The sequence below is a fragment of the Myxine glutinosa genome, chromosome 11 (genome assembly GCF_964187855.1).
Source record: "Myxine glutinosa chromosome 11, kmMyxGlut1.1, whole genome shotgun sequence".
Lineage (NCBI taxonomy): Eukaryota > Metazoa > Chordata > Myxini > Myxiniformes > Myxinidae > Myxine > Myxine glutinosa.
In genome coordinates, this window is record NC_136271.1 from 88,144,285 (window position 1) to 88,158,375 (window position 14,091).

Below are 14,091 nucleotides of genomic sequence, written 5' to 3' on the forward strand. Positions count from 1 at the left end.
CGGCTGGCTCCGCCAGGCCGGTGGAGTCGACAGGTTTCCCCGCGGTGGCGGTTTTCGCCGCGGCGGTGGGCGGGGCGTGGCGGCGTTCACGAGGTGCGTATCAGCATGCTGCTGAAACTCAGCGTGCTGTAGAAGATGATGCTGTGGAACAGCAGCGTCGAAGGCCGTGACGGCCACGCCAACGCTCGCCCGCGTGTCCGAAGCGGCGAAGTACTTGTCCGCCTCGGCCGCCAATGCTCGGGGTTCCGTTAGCCCGGTCCCGGCCAACGCGAGGCGAACCTGCGCTGGAAGTTGGCGACGGAAAAGCGCCCGGAATAGCGAACCGGGGGCTTCGTCGCCCAACAGTGACAGCATATGGTCCATTCGGACCGACGGGCACGTCTCACCGAGCTCGGGGAGATCCAGGAGGCGGTCGGCCCGTGCGTCGTCCGTGAGGCTGAACGTGGCTAGGAGTAGCCGCTTGAGTGCCTCGTACTTGTGGCCGTCCGGTGGGTGGCGAAGGACGGACACAACTCGAGCGGCCGTGCCGGGCCCGAGGGAGGCGACGACATGGCAGTAGCGCAGGTCGTCGTTGGTGAGGCGCCGAAGCTGAAATTGGGCTTCGGCTTGAACGAACCAGACCTCGGCCTGGGCCTCCCAAAATTCGGGAAGTTTAATCGCCATTGACTTGTCGTTGGCCATTGCAATGGCGTCGTGTTCGGAAGGATCGCTACGGCAGATCCAACGTCGAGGGTCACCAGTAAAGCGCGGCGTTACGCGCGCTGCTTGTGAGCAAGGAGGAAGCGGACAAGCGGTAACATATGAACGTCTTTATTGTAAGACTACACTGTAACACTGAACTCTTCCGGGCTGGTCGCCCGGTGTATATCCTGAGGCCACGCCTACCCCTCGGGCGTGGCCACCGCCCACTTGGTGCGTGGAATGATGTCACCACGCCAGTGGGCTTTTGTGTCCGCCACAATGGTAATGATCACCACACTCAGGGGTGGATCCAGAAGAATGCTTTGGGGGGTTCACTTGAGGTTAAGATGTTTACAGATCACAAAATCGACCACCAAGCCTAATTCAAATCAATGTATCTGTCTTCTATTTGTCAATTGACAATATTTAGCTGAAAGAGAGATATTGTCATCAATAGTGATGAATATAAGCTTGTGCCGGCCGGCCTACTGAGTGAAGTGACAGTTTCCCCATTTGTGCAACGTTAGCTCTTGTAGTCAACTAGCTCCACTAAATGATGTCCAGAAACTCCATTCTTCGTGGATTTCGCCATGTAAAGTCATCAATGATGACATTCATATCTAATAAAACCGCTAATAAAGCACTCACATTTCTATGCTGTTACGGGCATCGTGCAGAAGAGAAACATCAGGCAGTGGATGTTGGTTGGGGAAGAATGATTTGTCTGTCTGTTTTTATTTTTAATGGGATATTTCCCACCACAAAGCCTACAGGGCCACTCGAGGTGGGGGCTACACAAAGAAAAGAAAGCAGAACAACCAGCCCCTTGGATTGAAACAAGACAAACATAGGAAAAACATATTGAAACAGGAAAGAGCAATCAGATTGCAGACCCTCACCAGGACGTGTTTTCAGTGGTTTTTATGGCTTTTTTTAGTAATACAAATATGGCGGCCGAACCACGTGACCGATGACGTCATCTTTTTTTTTTATCCACCAATTTATTCCTAGATTATGCTCAAATTTCATCTTGATCGGATGAAGTTTTGTACTTATCGAATTATGATGTCATAATGGAGGCACCTATGACATAGTCATTAACATATGTTATTCCACATGGAGAGTTCTTTACAATAAGCCATGTCTCAATTTTTTCTATGCAGCGCTTTCAGAGATTTTGAGTGCAATTTATTTCGATTTTTCAAAGATGACGGCCGAACCACGTGACAGATGACGTCATCATTATTAGTTTTTTCTCCACCAATTCATGCCGACATGACGCTCAAGAAATTTCATCTTGATCGGATGAATTTTTGTACTTGTCGAATTATGACGTCATAATGGAGGCAACTATGACATCATCATTAACATATTTTATTCCCCATGGAGAGTTCTTTACAATGAGCCTTGTGTCAATTTTATCTATGCAGTGCTTTCAGAGATATAGAGGTGCAAAGTTTTTCGGTTTTTCCAAAACGGCGCCAGTACCATGTGACATATGACGTCATAATTATCATTAAAAAATTATACATGTGTAGGTGCACCTTTGGTGAAATTTTCCTGTCAATCGGACCAACGGTTGCAGAGAAAATCATATTTATTCTGTGCGGACAAACAAACAGACAGACAGACAAATGAAAAATCACTCATAGAGCGGCACTTGGCAAAACAGAACAAAGTAGAATGGCACTTAGTAGAGTATCCTTTTGACCTCAAAAATAATTAGTGGTTGAATTCAGTGACCTGATATGCAAATAGTCTTCAAAGTTTAAGTTAATCAGATGAAAATTGAGGATTTTAGTTGTTTTTAAAAAAGTGGTTGACCTTTGGTCTTTGTTGACCTTATGACTTATGCTGATCTCAAAAGTAGTTGGTGGCTGAATTCAGTTAGCTGATATAATAATAATAATAATAATAATAATAATTCATTTATTTTGTATAGCGCTTTTCCAGAAGCCCAAAGGCGCTTTGACAGAGTGGAAAACATAATGCATAACAATACATGAAAACAACAATTGCAAAAAGACAAGAATCAAGAAAACAAACAGCAGCGATATACGGCATATATATAAGACAAGAATCAAAAAGACAAGACAAGAATCAATAGGGAAATATTTAAAGCAAAAGGAGGGAGAAGGAGAAGAGATAGTCAGGGGTTAAATGCTGTGGGTTGAATGTTGAATGCAGCGTTGAACAGGTGGGTCTTTAGTGATGTTTTGAATGTGGTGAGTGAGGAGGAGTCTCTGATGGTGTGAGGTAGTGAGTTCCAGAGGGTGGGAGCAGCGATGGAGAAGGCCCTGTCCCCCCAGGATCTGAATTTGGTCCGGATGGAGGGGGTCAGGAGGTTGGTACCAGCAGAGCGGAGGTTGCGGGTGGGAGTGTGTCTGGAGAGGAGGTCAGCCAGGTAGGATGGGGCCAGGTTATGGAGGGCTTTGTATGTTAAGAGGAGGATTTTGTACTGGATTCTCTGGGGGATGGGGAGCCAGTGAAGCTTGTAAAGGACGGGGGTGATGTGGTCACGGGTCCGGGAATGAGTGAGTAGACGGGCAGCGGAGTTCTGAATGTATTGGAGTTTATTGGTGATTTTTGAGGGTGAACCATAGAGGAGGCTATTGCAGTAGTCCAGACGGGAGGTGATGAAGGCGTGGATGAGGGTTTCTGCAGCCGTGGAGGAGAGGGATGAGCGGAGACGGGCAATGTTTTTCAGGTGAAAGAAGGCTGACTTTGTGATCTGTTTAGTGTATTTGTCGAAGGAAAGGGTTTGGTCAAAGATGACGCCAAGATTCCGGATGTGAGGGGAGGTGGATACTGGGATACCGTCGATGTTGAGGGCAAAGTTATGGGTGGATTTTGTGAGCGTTTTTGGGCCAATGATGATTATTTCAGATTTATCACAGTTAAGCTTGAGGAAGTTGATTTGAAGCCAGGATTTTATTTCAGTGATGCAGTTTGTCAGGATAGAGTGGGTGTCGGTGGAGACGGACTTGGTGGAGATGAAAAGCTGGATGTCATCGACGAAGCAGTGGAATTGGAGACCATGACGGCGGATTAAGTGACCGAGCGGGGACAGGTAAAGGATGAAGAGGAGGGGGCCAAGAACTGAACCTTGGGGGACACCTTGGGGGAGGGGAGCAGTGGGGGATTTGCAGTTATTGATGGAGATGAACTGGCATCTGTCAGAGAGGTATGATTTAATCCAAGAGAGGGCAGTGCCGGTGACGTTAAAGGTGGATTCAAGTCGGGTGAGGAGGATAGTGTGATCGATGGTGTCAAAGGCAGCGCTGAGGTCGAGGAGGACGAGAATGTTGAGGTTGCCAGCGTCAGAGGAGAGGAGAAGGTCGTTGGTGATTTTGAGGAGAGCAGTTTCAGTACTGTGGTTGGAGCGGAATCCGGATTGGAATGTTTCATACAAGTTATTGGCAGAGAGATGATGTTTGAGTTGAGTGGCTACAGCGCGTTCCAAAACTTTTGACAGAAAGGGTAGGTTGGAGATGGGTCTGAAGTTGTTTAGGGTGTCAGGGTTTAGACCAGGTTTTTTTTAGAATGGGGGTAACAGCAGCAATTTTGAGGGAAGGTGGGACGATGCCTGTAGACAGGGAGGAGTTTATTGTTGCAATGATAAGTGGAGAGAGAGCAGGGAGGGAGGCTTTGACAAAGCTGGAGGGGATGGGGTCAAGAGTGCAGGTGGCAGTTTTCATTCCTATGAGGAGTTCAGAGAGGTCAGTAGGAGAGATTGGGGAGAACCGAGACAGGGGATGGCAGGACAAGGGGGGGCAGGTGGTTGGAGGGGGAGCGGGTGCGGCGGTGGTCAAGCTGTTGTAGATGTTGTCAATTTTGCGTTGGAAGAAAGAGAGGAAGGAGATGCAGTTGTCTACTGTGAATGACTGGGTGGTGGTGTTCAGGGGGCGGAGGAGTTTGTTTATTGTCGAGAAGAGTGCTTTTGGGTTTCCGGAGCCAGAGTGGATAATTTGAGAGTAGTAGGCAGAGCGGGCGCGGGAGAGGGCATCTTTGTAGTGTTGTATGTGGTCCTTGTAGGCTTGGGAGTGAACTGTGAGACCCGTTTTATTGCGGAGTCTTTCAAGTTGGCGAGCACGAGTTTTCATCAGGTGGAGTTCAGGGGTAAACCAGGGAGCAGAATGGGTGAAAGAAACTGTTTTGGTTTTTACAGGCGCAAGCTGGTCAAGGCAGGAGGAGAGAGTGTGGTTGTAGTAGTCAGTGAGGTCGGAAGGGGTGTGGAGGTCAATGAAGGGAGAAGTGGACATTTTTTCAGAGAGGGTGGATGAGAATGAGGTAGGTGAAAGAGCGTTTAGCTTACGGAAGTTGATTGTGCGATAATGCCTTGGTGTTGGGGCGGGGATGTTGATGGTCAGAGTGATGGCTAAGTGGTCAGAGAGGGTGAGGTCGGAGCCATAGAGATGGTGCAAATTTAATCCAGTGGAGCAGACAAGGTCCAAAATGTGACCACGGATATGGGTAGGAAAGTCGACATGTTGAGTGAGGTTAAAGCAGGTGAGTAAATCAGTGAAGTCAGTGGTTATTGTGGAGTCAGTGGAGTCCATGTGGATATTGAAATCACCAAGGAGGAGGATTGAGGGGGAGAGGGAACATAGCTGGGTCAGAAAGTAGGAGAAGTCAGACAGGAATGATGGGTGTGGTTTGGGAGGGCGGTAGACGACAGCCATGACTGACTGCGTGTGACCAGAGAGTTTTAAAGCCAGGTGTTCAAATGATGGAGCAGATGAGATGGAGATGAGGTTGGTCTTGATGTCTTGACGGTGGATAACGGCAATTCCACCACCTCGGCCCTCCGAGCGTGGTTTATTGACGTAGGAATATCCATTGGGTGTGGTGAGGTTGAGTGTGTAGTAGTCCAGAGGTTGTTGCCAGGTTTCGGTGAGACAGAGAAAGTCCAGTTTGTTATCCAGGATGTATTCGTTCAGGATGAGGCATTTATTGTTGAGGGACCGGGTGTTGAACAGGGTGAGCTTGATGTTGTTTTGAACAGCAGGGATGAATTCAGGTGATTTAGCCAGGGTTCGTAGGCAAGAGGTGCGATCGTGTGGGTTGCTGTGACCAGGTGCGCTGGGACGAAGAGTGAGAGTGCGCTGAGCCGACCAGAGGACGGGGATGGAGTGACCTGATTGCAAATAAACAAACTTGCGACCGGAGCCACGGTGAATGTACCTGGGTCGTCGGAGGAGTCCATTTGATTTGATGGCAGAGATGCATGATGGGGTGGAGCGGGTATTGAGCAGAAGAAGCCTTGCGGCGGAGTACTTCAGAGCCATGCCAGGCAGGAGCGAAGGGACGAGTACGAGGCCAAGGTCGAGGAGGCAAAGCGGCAAACGCAGCGGCAAACGCAGCGGCAAACGCAGCGGCAAACGACTGCAGCCGCTAATAAGACCACAGCGGCAAACAAGGCCACAAGGCCACCGGCAAACAAGGCCACGGCCACAAACAACGGGAGCGGGCCTTTCGATTCCGTATTCCGTACCATCAAAAGCAGATTCCGTTATCCAGCCGGAGAATACGCGGCACGTGCGGGTGTGAAAAGGCAGGACAGGTGTGAGATGTCAGGTCAGAAAAGTAGAAGCAGACCCTGTACATCCATCCAGTCGGAGAAGTTGGTGGTTGAATTCAGTTTGCTCATATGCAAATCCCATTCAAATTTCAAGTGAATCGGATGAAAATTTAGGATTTTAGAAATTCGAAATTGTTGTTGACCTTTGGCCTTTGTTGACCTTTTGGCCTATGCTGATCTCCAAAATAGTTGGTGGTTGAATTCAGTTAGCTGATATGACAATCCTTTTCAGATTTCAAGTCAATCAGATGAAAATTGATGATTTTAGAAGGTCCAAAAAAGTGGTTGACCTTATGTCTATGTTGACCTTATGACCTTTGTTGATCTCAAAAATAGTTGTTGGTTGAATTCATTTACCTGATTCGTAAATCCCATTCAATTTTCAATTTGAATAGGATTTTCATGTCAGCTAACTGAATTCAACCACCAACTACTTTTGAGATCAGCATAAGCCAAAAGGTCAACATAGGCTAAAGGTCGACAATTTCTAAAATCCTCAATTTTCATCCGATTCACTTGAAATTTGAATGGGATTTGCACATCAGTTAACTGAATTCAACCACCAACTATTTTTGAGGTCAAGGATGCTTTACTGGGTGCCATTCTACTGTGTTCTGTTTTGCCAAATGTCGCTCTATGAGTGATTTTACATCTCTCTGTTTGTCTGTCTGTGTGTGAATAGGATATCTCAAAAGGTTGTGAACGAATTTAAACTAAATTTGGTGGAGATGTTGGGTATGTGGCACGGATGAAATGATTAGATTTTGGTCAATATCTGGATCTGGATGCGATCAAGTTTTATGTGATTCTTCACAATTGATTTGAGTTCTGGACAGATTCCGACGAAACTTGGGGGAACAAGCTGGGTGTGTGACAAGGACGAATTGATTTAATTTCTGTGAAGATCTGAAAGCGGATGCGGATTTGAGAGTATCGTAATTTTTTAGGTGATTCTTCACCATTGAAAGATCGGGCCAAAAACTAAATACAACAAGTACAGATACATTCAAAGTACACCGCCCCCATGCCAAATAAATAAATATCCTCCAGCGCGGCATTTCCGGGGCAATGGCAGTTCCGCAGTGCAGCTCATAGAGACTGTATTGGGAGGGAGAGGTGTACAATAATTGATTGATTAATTGCATAATTAAAATCAACAAATAATGATCATACAATCTTTTTCTTAATCAATTGGCTAATAGCATACCTAAACTACCAGTGCTTCATCAGAAGCTGTAACTTTTTGAAAATTAATTGTCATTAATCGAAAAAAATAATTAATTGATTCATCAATCAATAATTAATCGATTAATTGATTAATCAATAAATAGAAAATATCCTTTATAGCCACATCACTTGTTCACTATCGTGTCCAAATATTAGCTTCCAAGCTCAAAAGGTGCCTGAGATATTGCCCAGATGAGAAAGAAAATAAAGAAATGATCAATAATGGAAATAAATTAATAGTAATCAAAAAGTAATTAAACAATTAATCAATTTGCTAATAGACTACCAAACCACCACTATTTCATCCGAATCTGTAACTTTAAAAAAATGAATTCATTAAGTCATTAATCGAATAATTAAATATAATTAATTGATTTTTTTTTTTTTTGTATACAAAGTCGAGGCTCGTGTAAGAGCTAACGCATTAAACACAAAAAAAGACAAACAGACACATAAAACATAAAATGAAGGGAGCGGGAGACAAGAGGGACAGAAAGAGGGAAACACACAAATACAACAGATTACTCAATAAATCAAAAACACCCTTTACAGCCAAATCACTTGGTCATTGTCATGTCCAAATATCAGCTACCTAGCTCAAAAGGTGCCTGACATAATGCTCTGAAGAGAAAGGAAATAAATAAGTACGTACTTAATCGATAATAATTAAGTAATTAATCAATTAATTGATTTTTGATTGATTAATTGATTAATCAAAAAACAAAAAATACTCTTTTGCGAAAGCACTTTCTCACTATTGTGTTGAAATTTCAGCTTCCTTGCTCAAAGGATGGCTGAGATATTGCCCGGACAAACAAACAAACAAGAAAACAAGAAACCAGAGTGAAAACTGAGTACACCCTTTCAGCGTGAGTCATTGCCGAGCCCCTTCGGTGCCCGGCAATGATGTCATGCAGCGCCTGGAGATGGCATAGGAAAGGAGCGTGGACAATATAGCATGATATTTCAAAACATTGTCGACCGATTTTGACAAAACTAGGTGCATGAGTTGGTTAGGTGACAAGAAACGATTCAATTTTGGTTCACGTCGGAATCCAGATCCAGCCTATCCGTGGGTTACGGAACGTAAAGTATTCATCCTGGTGGAAGCATGCGCTCTACCAAATGCCATTCTAGTCGATCATGATTTACATGCTGCTGTTTTAATTTGTTTCTGTTCGCTGATCGTGCACTTTTGCTTTCACCCTGTCTGCATGCACTCGCATGCACCGCATGAGTATTTTATGTGCAATGATGGAACACCACGTAGCCATTTTGCTTTTATACCTAATGGTGCTGATGTTAGGCCATCTCCTTTGAGTTATACGAAAGAAAATCAACAGAATTCAAAAAAATACTTTTGTTGTGGCTCATGGAGATGTGAAACATATGTTAACCACTTCTTGAAGCAGCACAACGTTTCATTGCCTTTAATTATGTCCGGGAAGGGTTAACTTCATGTTTACAAACCCAATGTACCCCATTTGCATTGTTACTCACTCTGCTTATTGCCCTTTCATCCTCATCCCGTTTCACCGATCTCTTTTGGCAGTCAGAAGCTCAACATCCGAGATCGAGTGCGCATTTCAAGTCCCAGAAGATCCAGCGCCAGAGGCAAGGCTCGGGCATGCACGGCTTCAAGCCCTCCGGTCCAACCAACTCCCCCCATATCGACTTTGAACCGACCGTCTTTGCATCGCTCACCCAGTGTGGATAACCCTAAGAGTGCCAGCCCGTCACATGTGCAGAAAAGTTGGAGTTTCAACGATCGAACTCGCTTTCGTCCATCACTGCGCCTACGCAGTTCCAGTTCCCGTCAGTTCTCTGAAGGTGAACGTGGTCGGTTCTTTAACATGGCTACATATCAGGCACGAGATTCATGCACCGATTTTTAAGATCATTTCCCCTGCTAGAGCGGGGGTTAGCCTTGCGAGTCCCATGACGATCATCATGGTTCCCTTTTTGAGGCAATGTTTATATGGCCGGATGCCCTTCCTGACGCCAACCCTTCAGTCGCCTCTTACGACGCGTAGGGATACGGTGTACCTATTCTAAACCGGGGCACACACCTTTGCATCGCTCCGGCACATTCATCCCAGCAAGCTGGTACTAGATTTGCCGACCTCGGAAGGATGACAGGCTGAGTCAACCCCCCTGGCGTTAATTCAACGATCGACCGGGATTCGAACCCAGGATCCTAGGATCCCAAGCCGGCACCCTAACCGCTAAGCCAATACCAGCCTGAGATTCGTGCACCAAACAGCATCATTCCAATCATACATTAATACTATAACAAAATACTGTGTTAAATCACCATTGTATTGATAGTATCAAACAAGGCTCATTATCGTCATGTGTTCACTTAAGAATTCGGGGAAGCTCAAGGTATCAAGTCAATTTCAAAATCATAATTTTATTGAGGAATTTATGAAACCTCGTACCTACCTGAGAATATCCACTGGGATATCAAAATGTTCCACAGAAGGTTTGGGGGTGCTCGCCCCAAAACTGAGGGAGTAGTTTGGGGACGGACGGACGGACGGACACTCCTGTTTTATAATATGCATGCAACTGTAATGGACACTAAACGCTGTCGCCATCATGTGACCAGATTCTCATCTTTAGGGGGCACCTCAGCTCTGATTAGTAGACGTTTGAGAGGGACATACATACATACACCGAATGGACAGACAAACGCTGTTCCAGACAGCAATTTAAAATGGGCTACGCCGCCGTACAAATAAGTCAAAAAAAAAATTCTCAATTTAAGCCATTTTAAATTCAGGCTGCCACACAACAAAATAAGAAAAAACTCAAGGGCTGCATGCTTTCTGAAGCGTGTGTGTGTGTGTGTGTGTGTGTGTGTGTGTGTGTGTGTGTGTGTGTGTGTTTGTGTGTGTACACAGGTTGAACCCCCTAACTTGACTGGGTATACAGTCACGTGAAAAAGTAAGTACACCCCATGTAAAGTTTTGACTTTTTCAACATATTTCAACATACAGCTATTTGATCTTCATCTATGTATAATTCCAGTAATCTCTGTCTGTACGTTTGTACGTTTGTCTGTGACCGCTGTTTCTCGACAACCACGGGTCCGATATACTTTTAACTTGCCAGGTATATTGCTGGGGACCCGAGGATGTGCCTTTTCAAGGTTTCATATTAATCGGACAATTACTTACCGAGCTATGTCCAAAAAACGATTCAACCAATCAGAGAGCAGCGAACGATCGCGTGTGCCGAACGTGGCGGGCACACTCTGCCTCGGATGGCACATTTGAGAGCGTATTCATTTATTTCACGTTTGCAAACTATGTTGGCGTTAAACTATGTTTTACAACTAATAAAAACGAATTTGCGATTCATTCGCTTTCCTGCGCGTTTGTGCACGCGATGGCGATTTCTTTACCAAACTCCGGAAGCCGTTCGCTTTGGACCAAACCATTGCATGTAAATAGAGGGGGGGGGATTGTCACCACTCGCAAGCCGTTCGCTTTGGACCAAACCATTTCATGTAAATAGAGGGGGGGGATATAATTTTAGATATAGATATAGTACGGGCATGCCCTAGTTTCAACAATATTGATAGATAAAGGTGATATAATATAACAAATATCTTGAAACATTTACATTTTGCGGTCCATTGTATAATTTAAATAAACATAAATGCAAATTTCGCATGTGGAAAAAGTAAGTAGACCCTTGACTCTAATAGGTGCTATTGCCCCCTTTGGCAGAAACAACCTCAAGTAGGCGTTTCTTATAACTGTGTACCAGTCTCTGACATCGACGAGGATAAATTTTTGCCCACTCCTCCATGCAGAATTATTTCAGCTGTGCGATGTTTGAGTAGTTTCTTGAATGCACAGCTCGTTTCAAATCCCCCCACAACATCTCGATGGGATTTAGATCCGGGCTTTGACTTGGCCATTCCAGAACCCTCCATTTCTTTCTTTTCAGCCATTTCTTGGTGGATTTACTGGTATGTTTAGCGTCATTGTCATGATGCAAGGTCCACCTTCGGTTGAGCTTCAACTTGCCGACAGATGGCCTCACATTATCCTCAAGCACCCTCTGGTACAATGAAGAATTCATAGTGGATTCTATGATGGTGAGCTGCCCAGGCCCTGATGCAGCAATGCTGCCCCAAACCATAATAGTTGCACCACCATGCTTTACAGTTGGTATCAGCTTCTTGTGGTAAAATGCTATCTTTGCTTTTTGCCAAACATGTCTTCTGGTACTGTGGCCAAATAGCTCTACCTTTGACTCATCTGTCCAGAGCACATTGATCCAGAAGAGCTGGTCTTTGCCTAGGTGTTCATTGGCAAACTTTAGTCTTGCCCTGATGTTCTTTCTGGACAGCAAAGGTTTCCTCCTGGCACACCTCCCATGTAGATCAAATTTGTGCAGCCTCTTTCTAATGGTAGACTCGTGCACTTTGACATCGACAGTGGCAAGAGCTACCTGTAGGTCCCGTGATGACATTCTGGGGTTCTTAGAGACTTCTTTCAGCATCTTGCGGGCTGCTCTCGGGCTGAACTTGCTGGGGCGGCCTGGCCTGAACAAGTTGGCAGTTGTTTGGAATCTTCTCCACTTGTAGATGATCTTCCGGACAGTCGAATGATTAATTTCAAATTGTTTGGAGATCTTTTTAAATCCCTTCCCAGACTCGTCGGCATCTATAACCTTCTTTCTGAAGGCCTCAGAGGGCTCTTTTGATCTCGGCATGGTGACGCCGTACACTTCAACAACAAAGAGCAAACCAAACTAAATGTCTGAAGTTTAAATAAGACAGGTTCCTCCAACATCCTCTCCAACGATGTTCTTATCATTTGTACCTGAGCTGGTACACCTGATTCTAATTTTAGGTATTTGAAGTTGTGATAAATGTAGGGGTGTACTTACTTTTTCCACATACGAAATTTGCATTTATGTTTATTTAAATTATACAATGGACTACAAAATGTAAATGTTTCATGATATTTGTTATATTATATCACCTTTATCTATCAATATTGTTGAAATGAAGATCAAATAGCTGTATGTTGAAATATTGTTGCGGATCTCAGAACGTCGGCCTTCCCTTACCAAGGGGGGATTAATCCCCTTGTCTTTTTACTAGTCGGCGCGATCCGGGGCTATTACGTTCCTTCCGGTCAGCGCTGAATAGGGTGATATGTCGAATTGGTCCTATTACTTCATTACCAGCGCCTTCCGGGAAGCAAGGAAATAACTCCACCCGAACCACGGTTTCAGTGGACACGCCGAGCGAAAGCGAGCCGCGATTCGGGCCGTTAACGGGAACTAACCCAATTGGAGCGGTTCCTGATCGTGCCACGCTTACCCTTGGGAGAAATCACTAAGACGGTCGAATGAAGAGGAAAACAGGAAGAACAAGGAATTTATTACACACTTTGTACGAAGAAGAGGAAGAAGAAGCAGAAATGTACAGTGAAGAAGAAGAAGCAGATACACAGGGCAGCCTTATACAGTCTTATACTTATCCCCTGGACACGGGCCCATTCACACTCAGTCACACTCTCAGACTCACTCACACGGGGTTTGTAGATGGTCAGGCGATGGTCCCAAGGATCTCGTTCGCAGCTCGCTCCGGTCCCCGACTCGTACCGTAAAGACAATGGTAGACGGCAGGCAAGCCCTCCGTGTGGCGTTGGCGTGAAGCGGACAATTATATCGGGGAAAGGTAGGCTGGGCTAACGGTTACGTTGTAGCTCACGGCCGCGTATGTAATAGAAGGACCGGCGCATGATATGCGCTCCCCTCAAGCCCACAGCCAAAATTCCCAACGAGCCCTTGCAATCGATCAGGATAGCGCGACTCTCACAATAGTTCACAATGGCGCTTTCCCCAGCGAGTCCTTGAAACCAACAATGCAATGCGCTTCAACCAAGTCCTTCAGACCTCTCCCTTCTCAATACTTGTCACAGCGCGTCTCTCCTCGTAACTCAAGCCCACGACTCGAGCGCCTGCCTCTCCCTTCTCATAACTCAAGTCCTTTGCCACTGCCGTATGCACGCGTGTCCTGTGTAAGGGCTTTGCACTCGCGGTTATATAGCGCCGCTTCAGCCAACCCTCTCGAACCTCTAGCCACACCCTGTCAGGCGATGTCGCCTCAGCCCTGATTGGCTGCTGGCCCTTACCGTCCCTCCTGCTGCCGATCTGATCTCAGCCTTGCTGCCGCTCCACCCCCATTTTTGGCCTTACCTCGTGGCTGGGCTAGTTCCAGCAAACCAGCAAACCAAGAGCAACAAACGCTGCTGGCAGCCAAAGCGTAAAAAACTGCGAGCATCCCAAACTGCGGCATCCCAAGCGTAACAAACTGCGAGTTGTCAAATGGGGCGCGGGATGGATTTTGCCCAACGAGGTGGAATTTGGAGGGTGGAGGCACAATGAAACAGGACCCTCTCTTATTTGTTTTACACAACGCAGCTGATTTACTAGGGAAATGGCCTTATCCTAAACACATACTATGACATAACTAATGTTCTAAATGGGCCTACGTGTTGTTTGTGGCCTAACTATGGGGTGCAACCTTTAACCTTTAATGATGTTACCTGTGTGGGTTCTCAAAACCGCAA

The 14,091-nt window shown here is 45.8% G+C and overlaps 1 protein-coding gene across 1 annotated transcript in view; it reads left to right on the forward strand.

The window, feature by feature from the left end:
• The window catches only part of LOC137436178 (potassium voltage-gated channel subfamily KQT member 2-like), a 158,604-nt gene that overhangs the window by 112,711 nt on the left and 31,802 nt on the right, over positions 1–14,091 (forward strand). The window contains exon 11 of the mRNA XM_078786292.1: positions 9,042–9,319. Within this exon, the coding sequence (XP_078642418.1) occupies positions 9,042–9,319 (278 nt within the window). The remainder of the gene's footprint in view (positions 1–9,041; positions 9,320–14,091) is intronic.